General features: G+C 40.2%; 1 protein-coding gene across 2 annotated transcripts in view; it reads left to right on the top strand.

The window, feature by feature from the left end:
* PITPNB (phosphatidylinositol transfer protein beta) overlaps nt 1-24,183 on the top strand; it is a 65,056-nt gene that overhangs the window by 4,782 nt on the left and 36,091 nt on the right. For both annotated transcript variants that reach the window (XM_045887412.2, XM_045887413.3), the window contains exons 3-7: nt 2,746-2,891; nt 14,685-14,776; nt 15,417-15,424; nt 15,936-16,010; nt 17,605-17,688. In XM_045887412.2, coding sequence (XP_045743368.1) covers nt 2,746-2,891; nt 14,685-14,776; nt 15,417-15,424; nt 15,936-16,010; nt 17,605-17,688 — 405 coding nt within the window. The remainder of the gene's footprint in view (nt 1-2,745; nt 2,892-14,684; nt 14,777-15,416; nt 15,425-15,935; nt 16,011-17,604; nt 17,689-24,183) is intronic.

The following is a 24,183-nucleotide window of genomic DNA, read 5'->3' as shown; positions in this document are numbered from 1 at the left end:
TTACTTACCTTTATATTCCAGTTTGTGACAAAATGAATTGTGGTGTATTACAGATAATTCATTGTAAATGAATTCTGTTACACTGCCTTGTTTCAGAAGGCTCTAAGGAATGTAGTTTAATCTTCTTCCCAGTTCAGGATTTCTGGCTACAGTATCCCAGAGAAAGGAGGTTCCAGCCTCAACAAAGCACTTCAGGGCTAAGTAACTTGCTGCTTAGAGGAAGTCTGTTTTACTGTTGGATATTTTAAACATTTGTCTTTAAGCCAAAATTTGCTTTCCTATAATGTTTGTTGTTTACAGTTCCTTCCACTTGTGCAGTGGGAAATAAGCCTATTCTGTCTGGCATATGGTAGCCCTTCAGGTTTTCTTTCGGCCATTCTCTCTCCTGCCTTCAAGTTCTTTTGTTCCATCTTCTTTACATGAGGTCACAGGGTTAAACATTCCCAGCATGTTCATCTGGCCTAGTATAACATGACCTCTAGACTTCCTCACAGCTGGTCTAACTACCGCTTGTGTTGTAGTTGTTGCTCTTAACTGAAAACAGTATTCCAGACGTGGTCTGACCAGCATGTAACTGTGAGAGATTATTGTCTCCCTTGATCTGCACATAATACAGAAATACACTACCTGTTCAGAACTTGCGTGTCCTTCGGTTGTAGCTATTTGTGGTAGAGCCGGGAAGGAAGATAAAAGAGAAACTGAGGTATGTGGTATGTGTAGCAAACCCCACAAAGCCCTCTGGGTCGTTCTGTAACTTGCACACAGTTTGCATTTGCTCAGTTATCTGGTTTTCCTGGAGCTGACAGTAGATTAGAAGCAGTGAATTAGAAGTGGGACAAAACAAACTTGATAACCTAAGAAGTGACAGCTGACAGAAGACAGAAAGGAGAAAAAAAAAAAAACAAACCCAAAATGCAGGAACTACAAATGAGTAGCTGTCTGGCACAGCTTAAAGTAGACTTGAACTTAGCTGTATGTATCTCAGTAGTGCTTGAGGTTTCCCCATATTAAAACACTCAAGACAAACCAGGCATCCCTATGCTTTCCTTGTGCAGTTGATTGAACTTGAGTGTGGAAATTGACATTTGTTTTTGTTAAATTTTTTCTTTTGTTTCAGTTAGTTGGATCAACTTGTTGAAATCTTTCTGACTTGGTGTTGTCATTGAAAGTAATCTCAGCTTTTTCTTCTATTCAGACTTAACTAAACATGCCTTCTGTCTCTATTTAAATTAGTCTTAAAAATGAGAATGAAAGGCTAGTGGCATGCCACAAAATATCAGTTCATTAATAACATTTTTTTTGGATACTGTTGTTTAGTTGTTTCTTTGTAAAGTTCTGTTACTTTGTTCCTGACCAAGATTAAATTTACCTTTTGATTTAGAGACATTTTAATCATCTTTTAAGAATACGACAGTGTTGAAAAGTACATTTTAAAGGACTTAAGGATTGTAGCATTATTGGACTAATCTGGTGTTGTATCACAAAAACCAGAGAAGAAATACACTCTCTCTGCAGTCTAAAATCCCTACAGAAATTATCTTTGTTGCTTTTAAGAAGTGTGTTTGGTTCTAGCTTCCTAAACCCAAATTGAGTGATTGAGATAGTGTGTGTTTAAATTAACCTTCAAGATAGTGTCATATTCCCATGGACTTTATAAATATAAATATTTACTGAGTTTACAACTACTCCTGTTTTTTGTCTCAAATAAAATGTTCATTTTCAGTAATTTCATTTTTAGAGATAGCTTTTCTTTGAAAATGTGCTTAAAAACAAAGAAAAGCATTTCTTCAGGCTGTCCTCACCTGGAGGAAGAGATTTAGCCAAATTTGAAGAGATTGGAGACCATGCCATGGTTGAGTCACTAGAACAAATTAGAACATGAGAACTTTGCCTTTTATTATTTGTTGGAACTGTTAGCAGCTCCAGATTGGCACAGAACAATACTGCCCACTCACAGTTATTGGTTCAGGCCATTGAGGATTCTGGTTCACTTTAAAATGAAATAGAAGCCACTGTCAGCAATTTCTTGCCTTTTATAGTAATTCTTGTGTATTTGTAATACTTTAAAAACAGTTTCTGTTTATTGGAGAACTTTACAGTTAACAGTTTTGATCCTGGGTATCCAGTATTGATTCTCTTGAGGTGGACAAGGGCTAAATTGGGCATGTCAGGCATAAGTCGTTGGAAAAAAGACCCCAGAGGTCTACTAAAATTTGGACTGTAATGGTTCTTTGTATTTTCAGGCTTTTAAATTACACTTTATATACCTCCTCTTTATCATTGACAGTGGTATTCTGGTTGCTCATCTTTCTTAATTAGAGTAACAATTCTATTCCTTCATGCCTTTTTTTTTTTTTTCCAGAATTTTGTGAAATTAAATGAGATAGAATAGACATGAAAGTGCTTTGGAAAAAAATATATATTATACAAAAAGCTGGGCCAAGCATCAGGGTGTTTTCTTGATAAGTGGGTAGTACATATGAAGGCACCCCAGAGTATTTGTAACTAGCAGTTTTCTCAAATCATGGAAATCTTGTAAAATATTAGAGTTTGTTGAAACTGTATGATCACCTAGTGTTTAATCTTTCTAAACATTAATTTTTAACTTGAGTCATGTTTTCATATGGAACAGATGTGCTGAATGATTTGGACAAGCTTTTCTATATCATATATGGTAAGATGTTAGCATAGGAAATTTCCACAGGTACTACTGGCTTAATGAAATTCTGTGCTCTGAAATTCCAGTATCAGGTTGGGCAGCTTTACTCTGTTGCAGAAGCTAGTAAGAATGAAACTGGTGGTGGAGAAGGAATTGAAGTCTTAAAAAATGAACCTTATGAGAAGGATGGAGAAAAGGGACAGTATACACACAAAATCTATCACCTAAAGAGGTAAGCTGATTGTTCACATCTGATGCTTAGTCATTCTATTGAAGATGATGCCTTAATTCTCCAGCTTACTTATTGAGCAGATAACTCCCTAACTTCCTGGGCCGTGTGCTGAGGTACTTTTTAAATTTTACTCTGACAATATGTTGCATTTTAATTTTTTGAGAGAACCCCCCCCTTATTGGTAATTTTTTAAATTATAAAAGTGATATAATTGTTCATAAAAAAAATTCAAACAACAGGGAAAGTTATAAAATAAAAACTTAGTTCCCGTCTCTTGCCATCACATATTCATAACCCCAGGGAGAATCACTAGAAACAGTTTCTCCTTCCGGATCATTTTCTATACATACTCAAATAAGTTTTTTTTTTTTTTTTTTAAAGATTTTATTTATTTATTTGACAGAGAGATAGAACAAGTAGGCAGAGAGGCAGGCAGAGGGAGAGGGAGAAGCAGACTCCCCGCCGAGCAGGGAGCCCGATGCGGGACTCGATCCCGGGACTCCAGGATCATGACCTGAGCCGAAGGCAGCTGCTTAACTGACTGAGCCACCCAGGCGCCCCTCAAATAAGTTTTTAAAATGAAAATAAACTATCACTTGTGTTATTTTTGTTTTCTACGGCAAACGGGATCCTACCATACATATGGTTTGGCAGTTGGCTTTGTTTTTCATGGAGTGACACATTGTGAACACCCTGCTGTGTTATTTAATGTCCATGTCCTCCTTTTGAAGGCTGAGTGACCTTTCATAGTGTGAACAAAGCATAGGTGATGTAACTATTCTCTAAATGATAAGTCGATTTAGGTGTTTCAGATATTTTCCTTTTTGCAGGTTACAAATAATATTTCTGTGAACATGGTTGTACATATCTTCATGCCTTAGGTTACTATTTCTCTAGGAGAAATATATAAAAGTGGGATTTTGCTGCAAGGACATGCTTATTTAAAATTTTGGTATTACTGCCGGATTGCCCTCCGAGTGTTTGGTAGTGTTCATTTTCCATATTTTTCTCCATTTATTTTCTTGCCAATTTGATATGCAGAAATAGTCTCTTGTTTAAATTTGCATGCTTTAGGGGCGCCTGGGTGGCTCAGTTGTTAAGCTTCTGCCTTCAGCTCAGGTCATGATCCTGGGGTCCTGTGATCGAGCCCCGCATTGGGCTCCCTGCTCTGCGGGAAGCCTGCTTCTCTCTCTCCCACTCCCTCTGCTTGTGTTTCCTCTCTTGCTGTCTCTCTGTCAAATAAAAAAAAAAATCTTTAAAAAAAAAAAAAATTTGCAGGCCTTATTAGTGATGTTGAATGTATTTTCCTATTAGTAGACCATTTGAATTTCTTGTGTGACTTGACTGTTGAAATCTTTCATTCATTGTTTTTCTCTCTTTGGTTTATAGAAGTTCTCCTGAGTTTGGCTGTCTGATCTCTCTCTTTGGCATAAATATTTTTAAAAAAATACTTAAGAGAAAGCGAGTGAGTGGGGGGAGGTGCAGAGGAAGGGAGAGAGAGAATCTCAAGCAGACTCTGTGCTGAGCATGGAGCCTGACATGGGGATCGATCCTACGACACATCTTGCCCTGAGCCACCCAGGCACCCCTGGCATAAATATTTTAAAACAGAAAATGCATACCAGTATTTGTCTAAGGGCAAAAGATCAGTAATGGTTTTTAAGAGTCCATTTTGTCAGTAGTCCCTCAAATTTATTAAAAGTAGGAGGGATCGGGACGGCTGGGTGGCTCAGTTGGTTAAGTGTGTGCCTTCAGCTCAGGTCACAATCCCAGGGTCCTGGGATCGAGTCCTGCATCCAGCTCCCTGCTCAGAGGGGAGTCCGCTTCTCCCTCTCCCTTTGCCCCTCCCCCTCTGCTTGTGCTCCCGTGCTCACCCTCTTTCTCTCAAACAAATAAAATCTTTAAAAAGGTAGGAAAGATCTTTGGTCTTTTCTTGCCTTTATTGTCTTCATATTGAAACGAGTAACACCCATGTTTTTGTAGAGCTCCTTAAAGTTGTAGGTGAGCTCTGACAATCAGTGTTTCCTGTTTTTTTCAGTTTAAGACCACTGCTTGGTTTATATTGACACATGAATATAAAGTAGATTATCACTTTACAGAATCTTAAATTTTATTGTGTTTTTTTTTTTCCTCCTAGAACACAGTGTTTCTGTATTTCTGATGCAGGTTTGAATGAAGGCAATAATTCTGATCAATCAGTTACCCATAAGACTGTCTTATTCATGGTTCCTGTTAACTTGTTAGCACCCTAAGTATATCTAAAAAAATGTGTCAGTTGGAGAAAAATGTGGCATTCTAGACGGTATGATCTACATAGTATTTATACTATTGAATTTGCTTATGTATACTTAGTTTTATTCTTTAGTATCTTACATTTACTCATTACTTGAATTTTACCAACACAAAACTTTTTTTTTTTTAAGATTATTTATTTATTTATTTGACAGAAAGAGAGATAGCGAGAGCAGGAACACAAGCAGGGGGAGTGGGAGAGGGAGAAGCAGGCTTCCTGCAGAGCAGGGAGCCCGATGTGGGACTCGATCCCAGTACCCTGGGATCATGACCTGAGCCGAAGGCAGACGCTTAACAACTGAGCCACCCAGGCGCCCCACATAAAACTTTTTTTATTGTAAACATTTAACTTTCTCTGGGGATTCTAAAATTAGCCAGAAAGTTCAATATATAAAACTTTCTGTTGGTGTATTATGTCCATATGTGATAATCATGAAATAGATTCAAAATACCCTTCATTTTGAAAACTGAGAGTTGGAAGTTTGGGGAAATGTTTGATATATCATTACATGGAAAAGATTAGTTGCCAAATATGTACATAAATATAAATATGCACTACATTACATGTATTTTTAAAAAACTAATCAGAAAAGGCATAGAAAGAGATTCACTAAAATGTTAATGTTTTTTTTTTTCTTGGTGGTGGGATTATGGGTGATTTAATTTTTTTTTAATCTGCATTTTTAATTAGAAAAATGATATTTGAGACATCTGATTCAGATGACATTCCAACCATAAATGATAAATTTCTTAAATTGAAGAGGGCTATATAAATATGGTTAGTTCAAGAGATGTTATTATTCTGCAGAGCTTATTTGGGGACAAGGTTCAGAATTCTTCTCAGGCTTTTAATAGATTAAATAAAGGAAAATCGTGGCTCTCTGGAGGCCAGCCTCCCAGTGCTCTCATGACTTCTTCATTCCTAGAAGGAGCTGAAATCATTCCCAGTAGCCTTTGGTTTTACCCTTTCACGCACTCATTTACTCCTTATCACGCCTGTTGAAAAATAGGTGATACGCCTCTTGTACCTAAGAGGATACTGAAGTGCATGTTTACCCAAAGTCACACAGCTAGTAAGTGGCAGAATGGTAACTGACCTGGATTCTCTGGGTTCTAATCCCATGCTTTTTGGTCACAAGTAGGCAGTCCCAAGTCCTTGACAACAAGCACTCAGGACCTGATGAGCACAGGTGTCCCATGAGAAGGGAGGGGAGGGGGTCTGATTGGATGGGAAGAGCTGTTTGATGCCCAGGGAAGGTTGGCTTTGTCACACAAAGATAGCAGCTGGGGACAGCATGGAGAGGCCTGATACAGGAAAGGAACAAAGGAAAGAGGATGGCACTAATGGATCTCAGGCAGTGTGGCGGGTGGTAGCCTCTCTGACAGTGAAGAACAACCAAAAACCCGTCAGCCAATAAAGACAAAACCAGGACCAACTGTTGCTGTAGTCTGGAGGGAGGGAACAGTCACAGGGCACGGCAATCAGAAGTCCACATGCTCAAAGGCATCAGCGTTGTGCCGAAGGCCCAATAGCCACAGGATAACTAGATTATGGAAGGGCAAAGAATCATTTAGCAGTGAGTGCTGAGGCCTTCAGCGTGCCGTAGGAAAGCTAGCAATCACGACACGGGGCTGGCCTCGCAGCTTGTCAGACAGCAGTGTCCTGCAGGGACAGCAAGCTCAGCATCTGTAGACTTACCCACGTTCCTAGAGAGTTTTAGAGCTATCTCCCTGAGGAAGTTAAGTTTGTGTCCAGTAATGTATGTTCTCTTTTTCAGCTTGGGCTCCGCTGGGTAACTTCTAGTGCTGTGTGCACTATCACTGTATAGCAGCAATAGAATTGCAGACTTGGCTGGCTAAATTTGTTGCCTGAGGCCACCGACACCTTGTTGTACATTTGAGATAACTTGAAATTCTGAGATTCACTTTACCCAGTGGAATCAACTTCTCTGGGTTCTCTGGCCAGTAAGCTTCCCATTTCAGCAAAAACACTTCTGGGTGTAAGATACACTTCATCTTAACCAGAAGATTGAGAAACAATCTTGGCAAGGTATTAAAAAACCCCATAATTTAGTGACCATTGACTTTTTTGCCCTCTTGAATCTTAGTAATAATCTTACAGGATATCTTTCCATATCCTTTGATAATTTACGGTAAGTAGTTGCCCATGGTAATTCTAACCAGAGGATCTAATCCTTACTGGTCACTGTACATGCTCTAGGTGGGAGCTCAGGGATTCCCCATAGCAGCCTTTTTTAGTGAGGAAATGAAGGTCCAGAAAGGTATAAGTAACTAGCCCCTGTGTCACTGCTTTTGGTAGCAGAGATAGGCCATGAACCCAGGCAGGCATTGTGACTCTTAATCGCTTTGCTTTACTGCTGAGCCCTGTGGGAGGGTTAGAATATTTTCCATTTTCTGAAGTGAATGCCAAAGGAGTTTACAGAGAAATTCTCCCAAGACCATGGATTTCACCGTATCCCATGTTCTCATAGTCTTTAAAGTCTCAAGTCATCTTCCAGAATAAAGTTAAACTTAATAAGCCACTCAGGATTATCCATGTCTCTCCAATTGTTATAACTGTTCAGAATAAAAACTATTGGCTCTAAGCAAGCCTGACTCTTCATTGTCCTCTAGAAGTGCCATGTTTAGCCCCTTAGGTCCTTTTCTTGTGATGTGGGGTTGCCCATAAACCCAGTTTCCTGAGCATAGCTCAGCTCTGTCCTGTGCAGAGGCATTCCTTGACTACTTTTCTTCTTCCCTAAACTCCCATCACTTTTTGTCATGTCTATTCATTTTGACACCTGATTATGTATTTCATGTGTACATATTTGTCTTATACCCCTTTTACCATGAAAGTTTGAGTGTTTCCTTATGATGTTCAATATATACTTAAACACTTAATAGTGGATGGTGGGGAAGGAGGACAGACTTTATCGGGCAAAGAATTTTGAAGCAAGGCAAGGAAATGTGTTGCAACCTTTGAGATGGTTATTTTAGAGAAAAACTTGCAGCTCTCCTGAGACTTCGTAGTAAGGAACGCACTGACTGACCAATCCTTTTGTTGTTTTTTTTCCTCTTCTTGGGGAAAATCAGCTTTACTCTTTTATTCTTCATCAGCATTATATCTTCACCATCTCCAGTCAGTCCTGAATGACGGAGAATTCATAAAGCTATGCCAACTCCTGAATGGTCTTGTTCCCCAAAGGTTGAAACAACAGAGGTTTAATTGAAAATCGTTTTAAAATTTCATGCGGTTCCAGTTAAGAGCTCAGTCATTGCCAGGAACTAAAGTTACGTTCATGTTTAAAAATGAAAAGTGTAAATCACCTGAAAATGCAAAGATCGATCATATGTGATGATTCACTTCAGAGAGCATCTTTGAATAAGTATACATAAGAAATTGATAAATATCAGCTCAATATAGTAATTCATTCGTGAGTCGAAAATTAGTCATTAATGCAAAGTTTTATCTTTGTGTATAGTTCTAGGTCTTCAGTTTTGCACATTTCAGAGTTGTCTAAATAAAGAGTGATCCTATTCCAGAAGAATATCAGATATACTTCTGTAATGCGTTTCCCTTTTATGGTATATTTTGTTTCTCATTGCTGATCTGTTTTGTTATGTGGAAAGCACTTCTTTCCCTCTCTCTTTGTTATTTCTCTAAAACTTGTCTTGTTTTATCTCCTGAAAGTTAGCCAGTTTGTGTCTGGTTATTTTACTCTTTTCCCACAAATCAGGATTTGAAGTCATTTTGTAAATTTTTCCTGTTATTCTACACATTTTTTCCATCTTCATACCCACCACATTAGTGCAAGTTACCATTATCTCTTTCTCTTGAACTTTTCCAGTTGCTTCCAGACTGATCTCTTGCCACCCATTCTTTTGACTTAATAAGTAATGCTGCTATGAACACTTGTGTACAAGTTTCTGTATGGACATATGTTTTTATTTCTCTTGGATGTACGCACGCACACACACATACACTCTCCTAGTTGGAATTATTGGGTCATATGGTAACTCCTCACTTTTGAACTGCCAGACCCGTTTCCAAAGTGACTGCACCATTTTACATTCCCCCAACCATGTAGGAAGGCTCCAGTGTCTCCATATCCTTGCCAACACTTGCTGTTATCAGGTTTTGTTTTGTTTTTGTAATAGCCATTTTAATGGGTGTGAGGTGGTATTTCAAGGTTTGGATGTTTTCATGTGTTTACTGTTAATTTGTAGATCTTCGGAGAAATATCCGTTCAAATCTTTTACCTGTTTTGTAATTGGGTTGTCTGTTTTAAGAGTTCTTTACATATTTTAGATACTAGCCTCCTATACATGATTTGCAGTTTTCCCCCCATTTTGAGTTTTCTGCTCACTTTCTTGATAGTGACCTTTGAGGCATTAAAAAGTTTATAATTTTTTTAAAGATATTTTTAAAAATTTATTTATTTGACAGAGAGCGAGAGAGGGAACACAAGCAGAGGGAGTGGGAGAGGGAGAAGCAGGCTTCCTGCCTAGCAGAGAGCCCGATATGGGGCTCGATCCCAGGACCCTGGGATCATGACCTGAGCCAAAGGCAGACGCTTAACGACTGAGCCACCCAGGCACCCCTAAAAAGTTTATAATTTTGATTAAGCCCAATTTACTTGTTTTTCTTTTGTCATTTATGCTTCTGGTGTCCTATCAGAGAAACCATCATCCAATCCAAGGTCCCAAAGATTTACATCCACATTTTCTTACAAGAATTTTATAGTTTTAGGGGCCACCTGGGTGGCTCAGTCAGTTAAGCATCCGACTCTTGATTTCAGCTCAGGTCATGATCTCAGGGTCATGAGATTGAGCCCCGTGTCGGGCTCCATGCTCAGCAGGGAGGTAGTCTGCTTAAGATTCTCTCTCTCCCTCTCCCCTTCCTCCCACCTGCGCTTGCTCCCTCAAAAAAAAAAAAAAAAAAAAAAATTTTTTTTTTTTTTTTTTTACAGTTTTAGCTCTTACATATGGATCTTTAATCCATTTTGAGTTAATTTTTGCCTCCATCCACTCTTGCCCACTCCAGTTAATTTTCATTTACTAACATGACTACTAAATTGAGTCAAAATGTTCTTAAAACTTAAATCTGGTTGTGTCATTCTCCTTCTTAAAGCCTTCAGTAGCTTCCCGTCATAGAAAGAATAAAACCCAAACACTTTGGCTTATAAAATGGGTCTTATTGTGATCTGCCTGTCCCCTGCTCACCTCACCATCCTCATCTTGTGTCTCTCCCTCTGTTCCCCCTTCACTACAGTCTAGCCATGTTGGAAGCCTTGTAGTGACCCAAGCAGGCCAAGTCTTTAGCTATTTCAGAACTTTGGGGCCTGTGTCTTCATGTGGCTGGACCTCCTCACCCTCAGATCGCCATTGTATTTTCACTTCCTCAGGGAGGCCTTCTTGGGCACCCTTAAACCAGGTACTCACTTGTGCAGTGCTCTGTTCCTTGACTGCTGCACTTTGGGAGAGGTAATTCACTGCCTCTTGGTATTTACTGCTCTGTTTCCTGCTTCTTTCCCTGGAAGGTGAGCTCAGAATAGGAATTGTTCATTTACACATTTATTTACGTAGCCCCTGGTACAGTGGACACTCAGTAAATAAATACTTGAGTGAATGAATGAGGTGCCCAGTGTATTTAAGGTATATTTTATTTGATTATAAAATGAAAGATTATTTATGGCAAATTAATCTCGTCTTCAGATTCTTCATATGTTTTTCTACATTTTGATGTTTACAGTAGGTTGTAGGATGGAAAAATAGAACTCAGCAGTTTGCTCATTTTGTTTACAAGTGGATGTAAAACTTCCACGGGAAAAGTGCAGTTTGAAATGATTTCCCAAGGTGTTATGTATCTCAGGAACAGATTTTTTAAAAAAAGAATGCTCCTAGATCAGAAGTTCAGTGTACATTATGGTCATTTATTACATATTTTTTAACCATGTAAACCCTTTGTTTTCATCTACCACTGTTATACAAAGTTGTCTTACCACTTAACAGGTTCACAGCCATTGTTATAGAAGTTAAATCTTAATATTTATTTCCTGTCAACACAATTGATGGAACGTTTTGGTTGAATTTTACCCTGAAGTTAAATGTTCTTTGTATGCATTCAGAGTTGGGGTGGGAAAAGGACTATGTATGGCAAAGAACCTTTTGTGCTCTTGGACATTATTTTATATCTGACTCTTAGACAAATCTAGAAGTGTTTACCTTGAGTTAAGCACTGTCATGAGTGTTGGTTTGTCATGAGAGAACATTTCATGATCGTTGGGAGAACAAGAGGAGGAATGTCTTTGTTCATTTATTTTTGAAGACCTACCTCCATTTTGTTAATTCAGTTAATATTTATTCTTTTTCTGAGACACTAAGCTTCCAAAACAGAATTTACTTCCTAGGTAGGTGATACTGAAGTAGAAAACCAATGTGTATGCTGTTAATTATATAAGTGGTTCATTTGAACCACCTTGTTAGGAATATTTTAAAGTTGGCCACTAAAGAAAATTTCTCTCCTTTAAAGCAGAATTGAAATTTAATTATATTTACTCCATGTATGCATTTTCCCTGTGTTTAGTCCATAATTAGATTCACTGAGGAGAGATGTTTGTTAGTGTTCTCATGTTAAATGTAAAAAGCGAGTCAATTTGAAATAACTGGCTCAGAGGTTTGGTCATTCTTAACTAAGTCAAAAAGTTGATTGTTGGAATTCACATAGTGGAAAAGTATCCTGGAAATAAGAAAACAGGCATTTGGGAGCAAAATGAAGACATGTTAAAACTTTCTTGTAGATTTGGTTCTTGTTGACCTTTAGTGACTGACTGCCAGTATTCTGTTTGGGTCAGCAAATTTTAGAGCTTTTGATGAATGTTTAAGGTTTTTAGACTATTGGGCACTATGGGAATAAATAGGATAATTAAAATATGTTTCTGAGCTAGTATGCAGCTGTTTTTTTCCCTGCCTTTTTCTTTTCTTTTAAAAAAAAAAATTGAAGATTTTATTTGTCAGAGAGAGAGAGAGCAAGTGTGCGCACAAGCAGGGGGGGCAGCAGGCAGAGGGAGAAGCAGGCTCCCTGCTGAGCAGAAAGCCAGATGTGGGACTCGATCCTAGGACCCTGGGAACATGACCTGAGCTGAAGGCAGGTGCTTAACGGACTGAGGCACCCAGGCGTCCCACCCCCCTTTTTTTAAAGAATTTATTTATTTATTTTAGAGCATGCATGGGCCTGTGGGGGAGGGACAGAGAGGGGAAAGAATCTTTCCTAGACTCCCCACTGAGTGCAGAGCCAGGATCCCAGGACCATGAGAGCACAACCTAAGCTGAAACCATGAGTCTAACCTTTAACCAGTTGAGCCACACAGGCACCTCTTGCCTGCCTTTTTCTACTTTGACCACATGAACCAGTGATAGATCTGTTTGTCTTACTCTAGATGGATAGGTAATCCTGTGGTATATTTTAAAAATCACCCATATGTATTACATTATACCCTGATGAGACCTCTCCCAGTTAAAGGGATTTTGGTTTCAGTTCTTGAGCAATGGAAGAAATAATGTGGACTTCAGATAGTCTTTGACTTTTAATATGAAAGTATTTTCAGGTATCTTGGCTTTATTTTTGTGAGGTTATGCCCCTTTGCATGAATCTTCTAGATTTGCAAAGAATGGATGCTCAAAGAATTCTCCTTTATTGTTATCTTTTCAGGGTGTAAAGGCACAGGCAAATCTCTGTGCCCTTGGAATCTTGATTATAATGTCACGTATAATAGTGCTTCAGCTTTTCTTTTCCAGTGGTTTAATTTGCCACAGTAGCGGAAGCTCCAAGACATACATATGTTCTTGTGTACTGAGGAGGCAACGAAGGGGCTATCCACACTACCTCTTTTATAGCTGCACGGCTCTCTGGCTGGTGGGGCTTCCTTACATTCATCTTGCTTAGCCTCCAAAATTCATAGGGATGCCTCTGGCTCCTGCTCCATCTTAGTATGGAGGCATAAGTCCTTTCTGGGGCCCAGGTCTCCTCCTTAGTTTGTTCTTTCTCCTAGCTTAGGAAGTTAAGTTGTATTTGACAGTTCTCAGAGAAGCCGTTCTGATACAGAAAAAGTATGTAGGGCTTCACATTGGAGGTTATAGTTTTGACATGTAGTTATTTAGCCACTTAAATGCTGGTTACACAGAATAATAAATGAATGTGTAGCTTGCAGTGCTGTTGGAGGATGTAAGTGAAGAAAGGCACGTGAAAGTACTCAGCTTCATGTCAAATTATAATTAAAGAGCAGTACCTACTGTTTATTGAGCTTTTACTGTATTATGCAATGTGCTAATAAATACATTATAGGTATTAATCTGAATCCTCCCAATAACCTTGCAGAGTAGGTCATAGGAACTGTGTTCAACTCGTGGGGAAGTTCAGAGAGCCAAGTGATGTGTCCAAGGTCACACAGCTTCTAAGTGCTAACATTGGGATTTGAATCTGATCTGTATGAAAAGCCTATGCATGTAAAACTGATTTCTTTACAATCATTAGAAGTGGTCATTCTATTTGCATTTCTTTGAAGGCTGAAAAGACTGATTTTTTCCATTTGTTTGTTAACCAGTTGTGTTTTCTGTTTGTAACGTGTCTGGGGATGTCTTTTGCCTACTTACCTGTTGGCATCTTTGCTGATTACCTTATGAATTGGCACAGACTCCTCATGTATTATATACTTATCCCTTTTCCGATTATACTTGAGGCAGCAAATGCCATTCATCGTCCAAACATACAAAATTTTATACTTGGATATGCTTTTTTTTTTTTTTTTTAAGATTTTATTATTTATTTGACAGAGAGAGACACAGCGACAGAGGGAACAAAAGCAGGGGGAGTGGGAGAGAGAAGCAGGCTTCCCACTGGGCAGGGAGCCCAGTGCAGGGCTAGATCCCAGGACCCTGGGATCATGACCTGAGCCGAAGGCAGACACTTAATGACTGAGCTACCCAGGCACCCCAATACTTGGATATGTTTTAAGATCTCATTTCCACCTGGGTTCCTCAGATTGTTACTTTTCTTTAAGTTTGTTCTGTAAAATGTATTTAAAGACTTTTATTCAGAGATACTCCTATATTCTAGGGATTCTTTTGTGTTGAACAGTGAATGTGGTCTAACCACATGAGAGAATTTCTGTGTTGTATTATGCGCAGCTTAAATAGCCTCAGTTAACTTTCAGATTTCACCTTAGGGGAATAGAGCAGAAGCCCAACACAAAATTGTTTCTTTTTTGCCCCTTAAATCCTGTATACAGCTAAATGTTCTTAATCATGTTGTAGTTTTACATTAATTTTCCACTTGATTACTTTGGGATTGAAAATGAAACATGTTGCTAACAGTCAGCCTGAGTTGATGAAACTTAGAACATAATCACCTTTGATGACAGTACTCTTTGAGGTTGCCCAGCAGATGCCAACAAAGAAGTGATGGTACTACTGAAAATACGTTCACTGTTTCTCACTTCACAGCAAAGTTCCTGCGTTCGTCAGGATGATTGCTCCGGAGGGCTCCTTGGTGTTTCACGAGAAAGCCTGGAACGCGTACCCCTACTGTAGAACAAGTAAGCCTGGTTCCTGGCATTCATTCCCCCCCTCTGCCCCACTGCTGAGGAGGAGAGGGACTCCTGGTGCTGATGCCTTTGAGAAGGGTGACACTCACGGAAGTCCTCTGTGGGTTCTTGGGTAGTCACTGCAGATGCTGTGGCAGAGGAGAGAGTTCTCTGTGTTCCTCCCCCTAGACCTTTGTGAGGGGCATTGGTTCATTCCCAGATGAGAGCACCTTGAGGTCCTTGCTGACCTCACTGGCTCCAGGGGTGAGACCTGAAAGGTCATCCACACTCAGAAGTGTCCTTTGGTGTAGTTTTAATAGTATTTTTCTCATATTGCCACATATAGTAGGGTAGGAATATGGCAGACGTCTGAAACAGTTTCCTGTTGTTTGCTGATTTGGCCTTAAAGTGATATATTGCTTTTGTGACATTATTCTCCCATTGTTTTAAAATTACATTATTGACTCTATAATCTAAGGTAGACTGTAGTGTCACTTGTATAGAAACTTTTGCAGACATAAACTACTAAATGCTCTGTGTTTTCAGGGAGTTTAATCATCGTGACAGTAAATAATATGACAGATTGTTTTGACTTCGATTAATATTCTGAAATTTTTCCCCTTTTATTGCCCACCTGTCCATTATGCCTCAGTTGTAACGGTGAGTAAAACTATTTTTGTGTCACATACTCTTCATCTTTAAATTTTGCTTTACATAATAATTATTTTCAGTCATTCATTGCTTTTTAAAATAAAACTGCCCACCGCTGCATGGCTCCTCCTCTGTGCTCTTTCCACCAGCCTACACTCCACCACATGTTCACAGTGTTAGTGGGTTTTTTCCAGCCTTGTCTCAAAACCTCCCTGTTGACTTTATTTTGCTTCTGCTACTTCCTTTGAATGCTGTATTTGCTCACCAAACCTCCCAGCTTCTTTAATATTAGCCCTCTATGCTGCATGACAAGTAGGGTTGTTTAAATTATTTAAAAGCATGCAGCATTTGGTTTGCCTGACAAGTTTATAAAAACAGGTAGCTAATGATTCTTTGTCACTTGAGGATCAGTCTTATAGAGTCAAAGCACGGATGCTTATGCTGGGGAAGGCTCCTGCAGACAAAAGCCGCAAAGAACCAGTGAAAGATCGCTGTCATTTTGCTGTTGTGTTTTCTGCAGAATGAATATATGAAAGATGATTTCTTCATTAAAATTGAAACATGGCACAAACCAGACTTGGGAACATTAGAAAATGTAAGTTTCAACTCTGGGCTTTCAGTGCAGAAGCCTCTGGAAATGGGAATACTGTTGTAGTCCACTCTGTCATCACCCGAGTGATATCACCTATGGGAAACCGGTACCTGGACACACCAGGGCATGTCCGATTACAGTGAGGCAGGCCAGCAACCAGCAACAAACGGGGCATTCCCTTTCAGTTCCCTTGCCTTGGTGCGAGAGCATACTGTGGGGAGAGTTGCTGTTTTTATCAGCTCTCTCTCTCTGGGACAGGGAGAGCAGAGATAAAATTCACAAACCGATTTTAGCCATTAACTTTAGATTTCTTTCATCTTTTCATCTCTGTATGTTTGTCAGAGCTACTCTACAAAGCAAAATTGACTGCTTTAATTTTCACCTCCACTCTGCTTTGCTGGGTTGATGTCAGAGAAATGGCCAAAAGGCGAGGAGGAGGAGCAACTGTGAATGTTTTACAAAAATGTTGACAAGCGTCTGATTTTTACAAGTTGGAGCACATTTATCCCTCAAATTTCAAGAAAATCATTTAAGACTCAGTGTCATCATTAACTTTTGATAAGATGTGTTAGAGAACTTGGCAAACCATCTGGTATGGATCGATGCCCTTGGCCCAGTGGCTGTCAAAAGAGTGGTCTCTGGACCAGCAGCAGCATCTGGGAACTTGTTAGAAATGCACATTTTCAGCCCTCACCCGATACTTATTGAATTAAAATCCCTGGGGGTGGGGCCCAGTATGCTGTGTGTTGTGGTACACGATCCAGCTCAAGAGCTCCAGTTTGAGAACTGCCGTTCCAGCCTCACCATTACGCTGTTACAGGAGATTAAGTTCATGTTGTGGTATTTTTCGCTTTTATGTGATTGGTGCCAATTAACAGAACTTTTGAATTATAATTGGTAGTATTTGACTTGAGTTTTCTTCCGGGTGATCATTTGACATTTCATGTTGGTTTTTTTTTCCACAGTAATTCTAAAATTTAGAATCTAAATGAGATGATTGGGTGTGCTTTAGTCTGTGTATGAGTTGATCTGCCTTTTCTAGCTTCCAAATGGACAAACTTTGGCATTTGTAAACAGTTCTTAATTGGTTCATAGAGGGAGTTTTAGAAATGATTAGTTAACATCAGGAGTGGAGGAATTGCTGTCCTTTCAAAACTGAAAATTCAGGATAGGTTTTAAACCTCACAGTGTAGCTTCTTGAAATCTAATTATAATGTCACCTTATGTTTGTCTAGGACTTAAAGGTTACAAGGACTTGGTCCTGTATCATTGGGTTAAACATAGGTTAGGTACATTTTGTTATATAACTCATCTCTAAGGATTACCAGAAAATAATGGTGACAGATTTCTGTTAATTTGGCAGCATCCTCACACCTCCTCCCCTCCCCACACTTATTTTTTTAGGTATACAAGGGTAACAAAAGATTTCTAGATCCCTTAAGACTTCAGACCGCTAATTTAATGAAGTAACAATTTGGATTTTTTTATTCCTCGTAATGTGGTCTAAAAGACTCAGATAAAGATTATATATGTAATAGTTTGCCTAATAAGAATAGTCTACAGTTTGCTGTGTTTCATTTCTCTTTGTCATTTATAGGTACACGGTTTAGATCCGAACACATGGAAAACTGTTGAAATTGTCCACATAGATATTGCAGATCGAAGTCAAGTTGAACCAGCAGTAAGTACTGCATACTCCTCAGTGACATTTTAACTTGTTGCCTCTTATATCTAAACACGATCTTTCTCTCTTGTATGGCCTGCATTTCTACACTGCAGTGAGCCTGGAGTTTGGGTGTGGGTCTGTGCAGCAAAAAGACCAGAGAGTAGGAGAGAGGGTTATTTGTTTCCTTCTGTGGATTTCATCTTTTCACAAATGATCCCCTTGAGAAATCCCAATATACCTGAGATATATGGAGGTTTGTTTTCATTGCGGGGGGGAAAAGACTAACAACATTATTTTACAAAAGAATTCTCCTTTGGGCTTCTGTAAATAATGTGGGTCCCTTATACTTTTAAAGTGTGATTAAGAAAGCTTAACAGTTGTGTAGCTTTCTTTTCTTTTCTTTTTTTAATTTTTATTTATTTGAGAGAGAGAATGAGAGAGAGAACACGAGAGGGGGTAGGGTCAGAGGGAGAAGCAAACTCCCCGCTGAGCAGGGAGCCTGATGCGGGACTTGATCCCGGAACTCCAGGATCATGCCCTGAGCCCAAGGCAGTCGCTTAACCAACTGAGCCACCCAGGCGCCCCCAGTTGTGTAGCTTTCTAATCTTGATTTTTACTAGATGTAAATATTCATACTCTAGGCTTTGACTTAATAACCCACGCTCCCCCAGAAGTGAAGACCTGCATTCTCCCAAAGTAAGACCCTTGTATTACTTTGCTGCAGTTTGAAAATATTAACTCAGTTCTTATCTTAGAGTATGCTGGTGCTGCTTGTTTTTGCAGGGCACAGTTGTGGACTTTATGTTATGACAGCCATTGGCCTTCTTTATACTGGTGTAGAGAGCAAAAGCTTTGGAACAAGAGTTCTTCTGTCATGGTAAAGCCCAGCGTGTTCAGTTAGCATTTTTATTTCATGACCTTTCCATTTCATTTTCAGTGCTTATTGTCTGAACATGAGCAGTGTTCTAGGCTGAACAGAAATAACCCAAACAAAATGTCTGGTTTTGCTGTTAAAATTTAAAGGTAAACCTTCTAGGGGCACCTGGGTGGCTCACTGGGTTAAGCGTCTGCCTTCAGCTCAGGTCATGATCCCAGGGTCCTGGGATTGAGCCCTGCATTGGGCTCCCTGCTCAGTGGAGAGCCTGCTTCTCCCTCTTCCTTTGCCTGCTGCTCTGCCTACTTCTGCTCTATCTCTCTGTCAAATAAATAAGTAAAATCTTTAAAAAAAAAAAAAAAAAAAGATAAACCTTCTAAAACAAAGGTCCCCCATCTTTTCTCTGAAATCACTGGGTTTGAGACTGCCAGCTTTGACCCTCTGCTAGGCTAGGTCCTGTTCTGCTAGGACCCCGTCCCTGATTAGAAATGTGAACACTAATGAGGGATCCTTGTAGAACTTCTTAAATTTTAGTTGTGCTGTGATTTGCCATTATTTCAATTTTAAGGATAATTCCACCTTTGAAATTATATAGGACTTTTTTTTAATCCTCAGAAGTAAATGTATATTCTGTTTTAAAAATAATATTCAGATTTCTCTTTTGCCTTTTATTTCTCTGTCTTTTCCAGCCATGTTTACTGCATGTGAAAGAATGATGGTAGGAGGAAAAATCCTTGGGAGTGAGCAGTGAGTGAGTCGGTTAATGGGCTAGGTCAGGGTAGCCTACGTGCTTGGACCAACAGGTCACAAGATAATGCCTAGTGACAGTATGGATGCCCCAGGGAAGGCATTCAGGTTATATTGTTGGTGTTTGAAAAAGTTGTGCCAGCCAGACAAAACAATCCGATCTTGTGGTTCATGGGTTTGCATTCCAGGTTGTTCTCCTGCAGAATACAAGGCACCTTTGGTTTTGCTGAGGTCATAAGAGTTCTTTGTTCTTATTCTCAGGCTAAAATGGGAGTTCGGTCAGTGTTTGCAGGCATGAATGCAAGTAGATGGAACAGTTAAGGCCGATTGTGTAAGAGCCCCGGAGGCCCCTGGTCTCATTCTTTCCACCCCAGCCTAGACCAGCAAGGAGAGAAGGCGCTGCTGGCCTTGAGGGGTGTGACAATGGCACTTGAGATCAGTGCTCCAGGTGAAGGGCACTGCACATGCAGAGGTCAAGCGGGTACTTCCCTGTTGTGGAACGTTGTCTGGGCTGGATACATGGTTTTGGAAAGAGAAGGGATTGGGCCTGAATGAGAAGTGTCTGTATTCTGAGGCTGCGGAGCTGTGACTAAAAACATACGTTCTGAAACTAGATTGGATTCAGATTCTGAGGTTCTGCCACCTGCTGGCTATTCAGTCTTGGATGGGTTGCTTCCTCTCTCTGTGCCTGTTTTATCTTGTGTAAAATGGGGCTAATTATCTCACAGCATTAAGTGTGAGCACTTAGAGCTGCGCCCAGTTTACTAAATGTTCGCCATTGTTGGCATCGTGATTGGCCACGGTTGTACGGGAGCTTTGAGAACTCTCTTCACACCAAGCATTGTTTGGGGAGTAAATCAGTAGGTATGTGTGGTTTTGTTTTTCAGTGTTCACAGCTCCTTTTTGCCAATTACATTGTTGAGATCAGTAAGATACAAACTTATTTTAAAGTTGACTGAATTCCTAGTACTTTATTTTATTGTGATGAAATACACATAGCATTTACTATTTTAACCACTTCAAAATGTACAGTTCGGTGGCATTTGGTACAGGTACCTTCACACCATCACCACTGTCCAGTTCAAGAACATTTCATCGCTCCAAAAGGACACCCTGTACCCATTAACAGTCACTCTCTACTTCCCCCTCCCCCCAGCCTTTGGCTACCACTAAGCTGTTTTCGTGGACTTATCTATGCAGGATAATTCATAGAAGTGGAATCATAGCAGTATGTGACTTACAGTGTTGGCTTCTTGTATGTTAGCCCGTTTTCATCCCCACTGTGGTGTGTGTCATTACTTCATTTCTCTTTATGGCTGATAACAGTCCAGTGTATGAATACACCACCCTTTGTGTATGCATCCATCTGGGGAGGGAGGTTTGGGTTGTTTCTACCTTTTGGCTATTGTAGCTAGTGCTGCTGTGAAAAACTGTGTCACAGTAGTTATTTATGTATTTTCTCAGTTGTGAATACTGAAAGTAAACTGATACCATGTATGGATTCTTAGACCTTTGGACATAAAAAAGGAACCTTGACATGCATACTGACTGGTGCAAAAGGGAACTCTGTGTGCTAGGAGGCGAGGGTACCCTGGGCAGTTTTGAAGCCTGGGGATGAGGAACAGAGCATTGAGCTGCCTGAGGATGTGTGAAGGCTGAGGGGGCGTTTGGGGAGTGGGGTGTGGGGCCAGCACCCATTCCGGCAAGGAGGTGGGGAAGAGACATAGTGGGGCAGGGACTCTGGGTCTGCCCTTTTCTTCTGCTAATCCTCTTCTTCCCACACTTTGGGCACAGACATTCACTCTGACACTCTCCCTTTAGGTTCTACACCATCTATTTTTGGCCTTGAGTAGTTAATGTTTATCCTAGGAATTAACGTCTAATGCAAACGCTTGGACCACCTGGCCATCCTTACTTCTTACTAGACCCAATTTGGTTTTCTGTTGCATTAATTTGTTCATTTGATTCTTCTCTTTTTTTTTTTTTAAGTTTTTATTTATTTGAAAGATTGAGAGGAAGCACAGGAGCATGGGGAGGGGCAGGCTGAGAGGGAGAGAGAGAAAATCTCAAGCAGACTCCTCAGCTCAGAGCCCGAATGTGGGGCTCAGTTTCATGACCCTGAGATCATGACCTGAGCTGAAATCAAGAGTCAGACACAACCAACTGAGCCACCCAGGCACCCCTTGGTTCTGCTCTTTTAAGTTCTTTAAAAATTTTGGTCCATGGTGTTGGGAAAAGGAAGTTAAGCACACATTTGTAATTCTCAGATGACAGTGTTTTTCATAGCAGTTAACAGGTATTGAGTGCGGGCTCTGTGCTGCTGGAATAGTCCTGCTGTAGCTATCCAAGGTTGGGATAGAACCTTTGAGAGGCTTGCAATCTGGGTGAAACAAGCCCAGCACAGTGAAATAGTGAACAAATGGCAGAGGCTTAATGCATGGTCCAAAGTGCTGCAGGATTTCAGAGGAAAGAAAAAAACGATCTGTGAGGACAAAAATCTGGAAAGACTGAATTGAAGAGTCATAACATGAGGGAGAGTAGGATTTAATGGATGGAACAGCCCACCCCCATCCTCGTTACACTTTTCCCTCTTACCCTCATTTCTTTGACATACTATAAATTTGTTTACTTCTATTTCTCTTCTCCCTGAGTAGAGATTGAACCTCAGAGGGAAGAATCTTTGTATTCTTAACTGTTGTCTCCCCAGCTCCTAGAAGAGTGCCTGAGTTATATATATAGTAGGTACTCAGTGAATGAATGCAGTGTAGGCAGGCAGAGTTGCAGGTGCATTATCCAACACTGAAGGGAAAGCTGGAATCGTTTTTAGAGTTGAAGGGGACCTGAGCTATCCAGGTCTCATTGCTTTTGAACTGTACTTTGCATAATCCTAAGAATTTCTTGGAGTTTACCAGTTTCTCAGGCTGTCAGGATGGAGCCACTAGAAAGTGGGGCTGAGGAATTCCCTCCGTCCCCCTCTCCCAGCACGGTTCTGTCTGTCTGACATTAGTCTTCACTATAAATTTACTTTCAACACAGTTAGTTCTGCAGCTACAGGAAGTTTGATTTCAGGGCTCACCACCCTGTTTTATACGTGAGGAAACTGAAGCCCAGATAAACTAGTTTCTTTCAAGGTCGTTCAACCAGTGCCAGAAGTGGAAATTCTAACTCTTCAATCCAGTGTTCTTTCTACTGACTCTTGGTTCCTTCGGAGCTAAGGCCCTGCTTTGTTGCTCTTCAAGCTGCCATCTTCCTCTCCTCACTGTTTGTTCTGGCCTGCCTTCTGGGCCTCCCTCTCTGCCCAAGGCCTGTGTGTCCTGTAGGTCAGATTCCATTTCCTCCAAGGAGATTTTGCCCATGTTGGAATCATCTACCCCTCTGCCCTTACTCGTTTCATTGATGTATCTTGTTCTCCATGTTAGAAACCCATCCCCTTTTCAGAGTGAGTACTTCATCAGTATTTGTAGAGTGAACCTGATGAGCTTGAGGATAATGATGAAACTAACCTTTTTGAGTCAAGAATTTGTATAAAATCAATTTGATGTCAACTTGTAACACCTGGGTTGGCAAGGGGTGAGGAAACAGACACTCATATACATTGCCCATGGGAGTGTAAATCAGTGCAGCCTGTTTTGCAGAATTAAAAATGTACATGCCCTTTGACCCAGCAGAATTCCATTTCTAAGAATTGATCTACTAGGTGTGAAGTGCGAAATGTATAAACATAAGACTGGAAACATTCTGGAGTCTAAATGTCTCCATCAACAAGGACTAAAAACGTTATGGGTCTTCTGTATGATGGAGTTAAGTTGAATTATTAAAAGGGAGTGAGCACAATGCCACATTCACAAGGTAATGTGGTTGGAGAAAGATAAAAAAGAGTATTATAGGAGGCTTCCATTTGAATATTATAAAAGGGGGAAAATATATCTGTATGCACGTACTTGATTGCTCATGTACAGCTGCTCGAGAAGAATGTGTAAGACGGTCGGAAGAGTGATTTCCTTCATGAACGGTGGTGAGGGAGCTAGATGTCTGGGGAACGGGGTGGAAGAGTTGAGGTCTGTCAGAAATGTGTGCAATGAATTTTAAATGTCCTCTTCTCGCTTAGCATATCGGTTTCCTATTGCATGACAAATCACAAATTTAGTGGTCATGTAATGCAACCTAATCAAAGGAGTGACAGCCCTTCGCCATACATAGTCTCTTGGTGAGAAGCAAGTCACAGGTTCCATCTGTGCTCAGGGGAGGAGCTTATACAGGAGTGTGACTCATATGGGAGTCATCTTAGGGGATGTCTGCCATGGCATTGGTCAATTTTTAGTACCTAAAACTTGCTCTTCAGGAATTAGAGGGATGCTGGAATTGAGAACTTGGTAACTCTGACTGGACCAACAAGGTGGATATTTGGTAGGGAGACCTTGTGAAGATGTGGTGATCTATCAAAGTTCAGACTGTGGCACCTTAATCCCCAGAGGTTTTGGTTTCAGTCTGACTGAATCCATTGGTTTTCATTTGGTTGTTAATGAACTCCGATTTTTCTTGAATGAGCTAATTTTTCCCAAAACTTCTTAAATGGTTGAATTTCTTTCCTGCCTATTACTTGCCTTAAAAGAAATAAAAGCCGTTAATTAGTAATTTTGAGAGGATAAGTAGCCAAATCTCCTTCTCAATCAGGAGAAATGTGAAATAGTTGGGAGTTCAGGAAACCCAAGAATTTGGAAGTGAAGCTTGCATCTTTTAACTCCACCTGGTGGGGGTTTTCTGTCACTGCAGGTGGATTTAATTCAAATACAGCCCTAAACATTTTAATTCAGAGTGACTGTTGATTACTTTTAGGATTTACTCTCTGCTGGGTTGGTTGTTTCAGACAGCTCGTATATCACTCTCGC

This window comes from Mirounga angustirostris, unplaced genomic scaffold (genome assembly GCF_029215605.1).
Source record: "Mirounga angustirostris isolate CCGP_5_RB_7025 unplaced genomic scaffold, mMirAng1.0.hap1 SCAF_14, whole genome shotgun sequence".
Taxonomy (NCBI): Eukaryota; Metazoa; Chordata; class Mammalia; order Carnivora; family Phocidae; genus Mirounga; species Mirounga angustirostris.
This window is presented reverse-complemented; position numbering and strand designations above follow the sequence as displayed.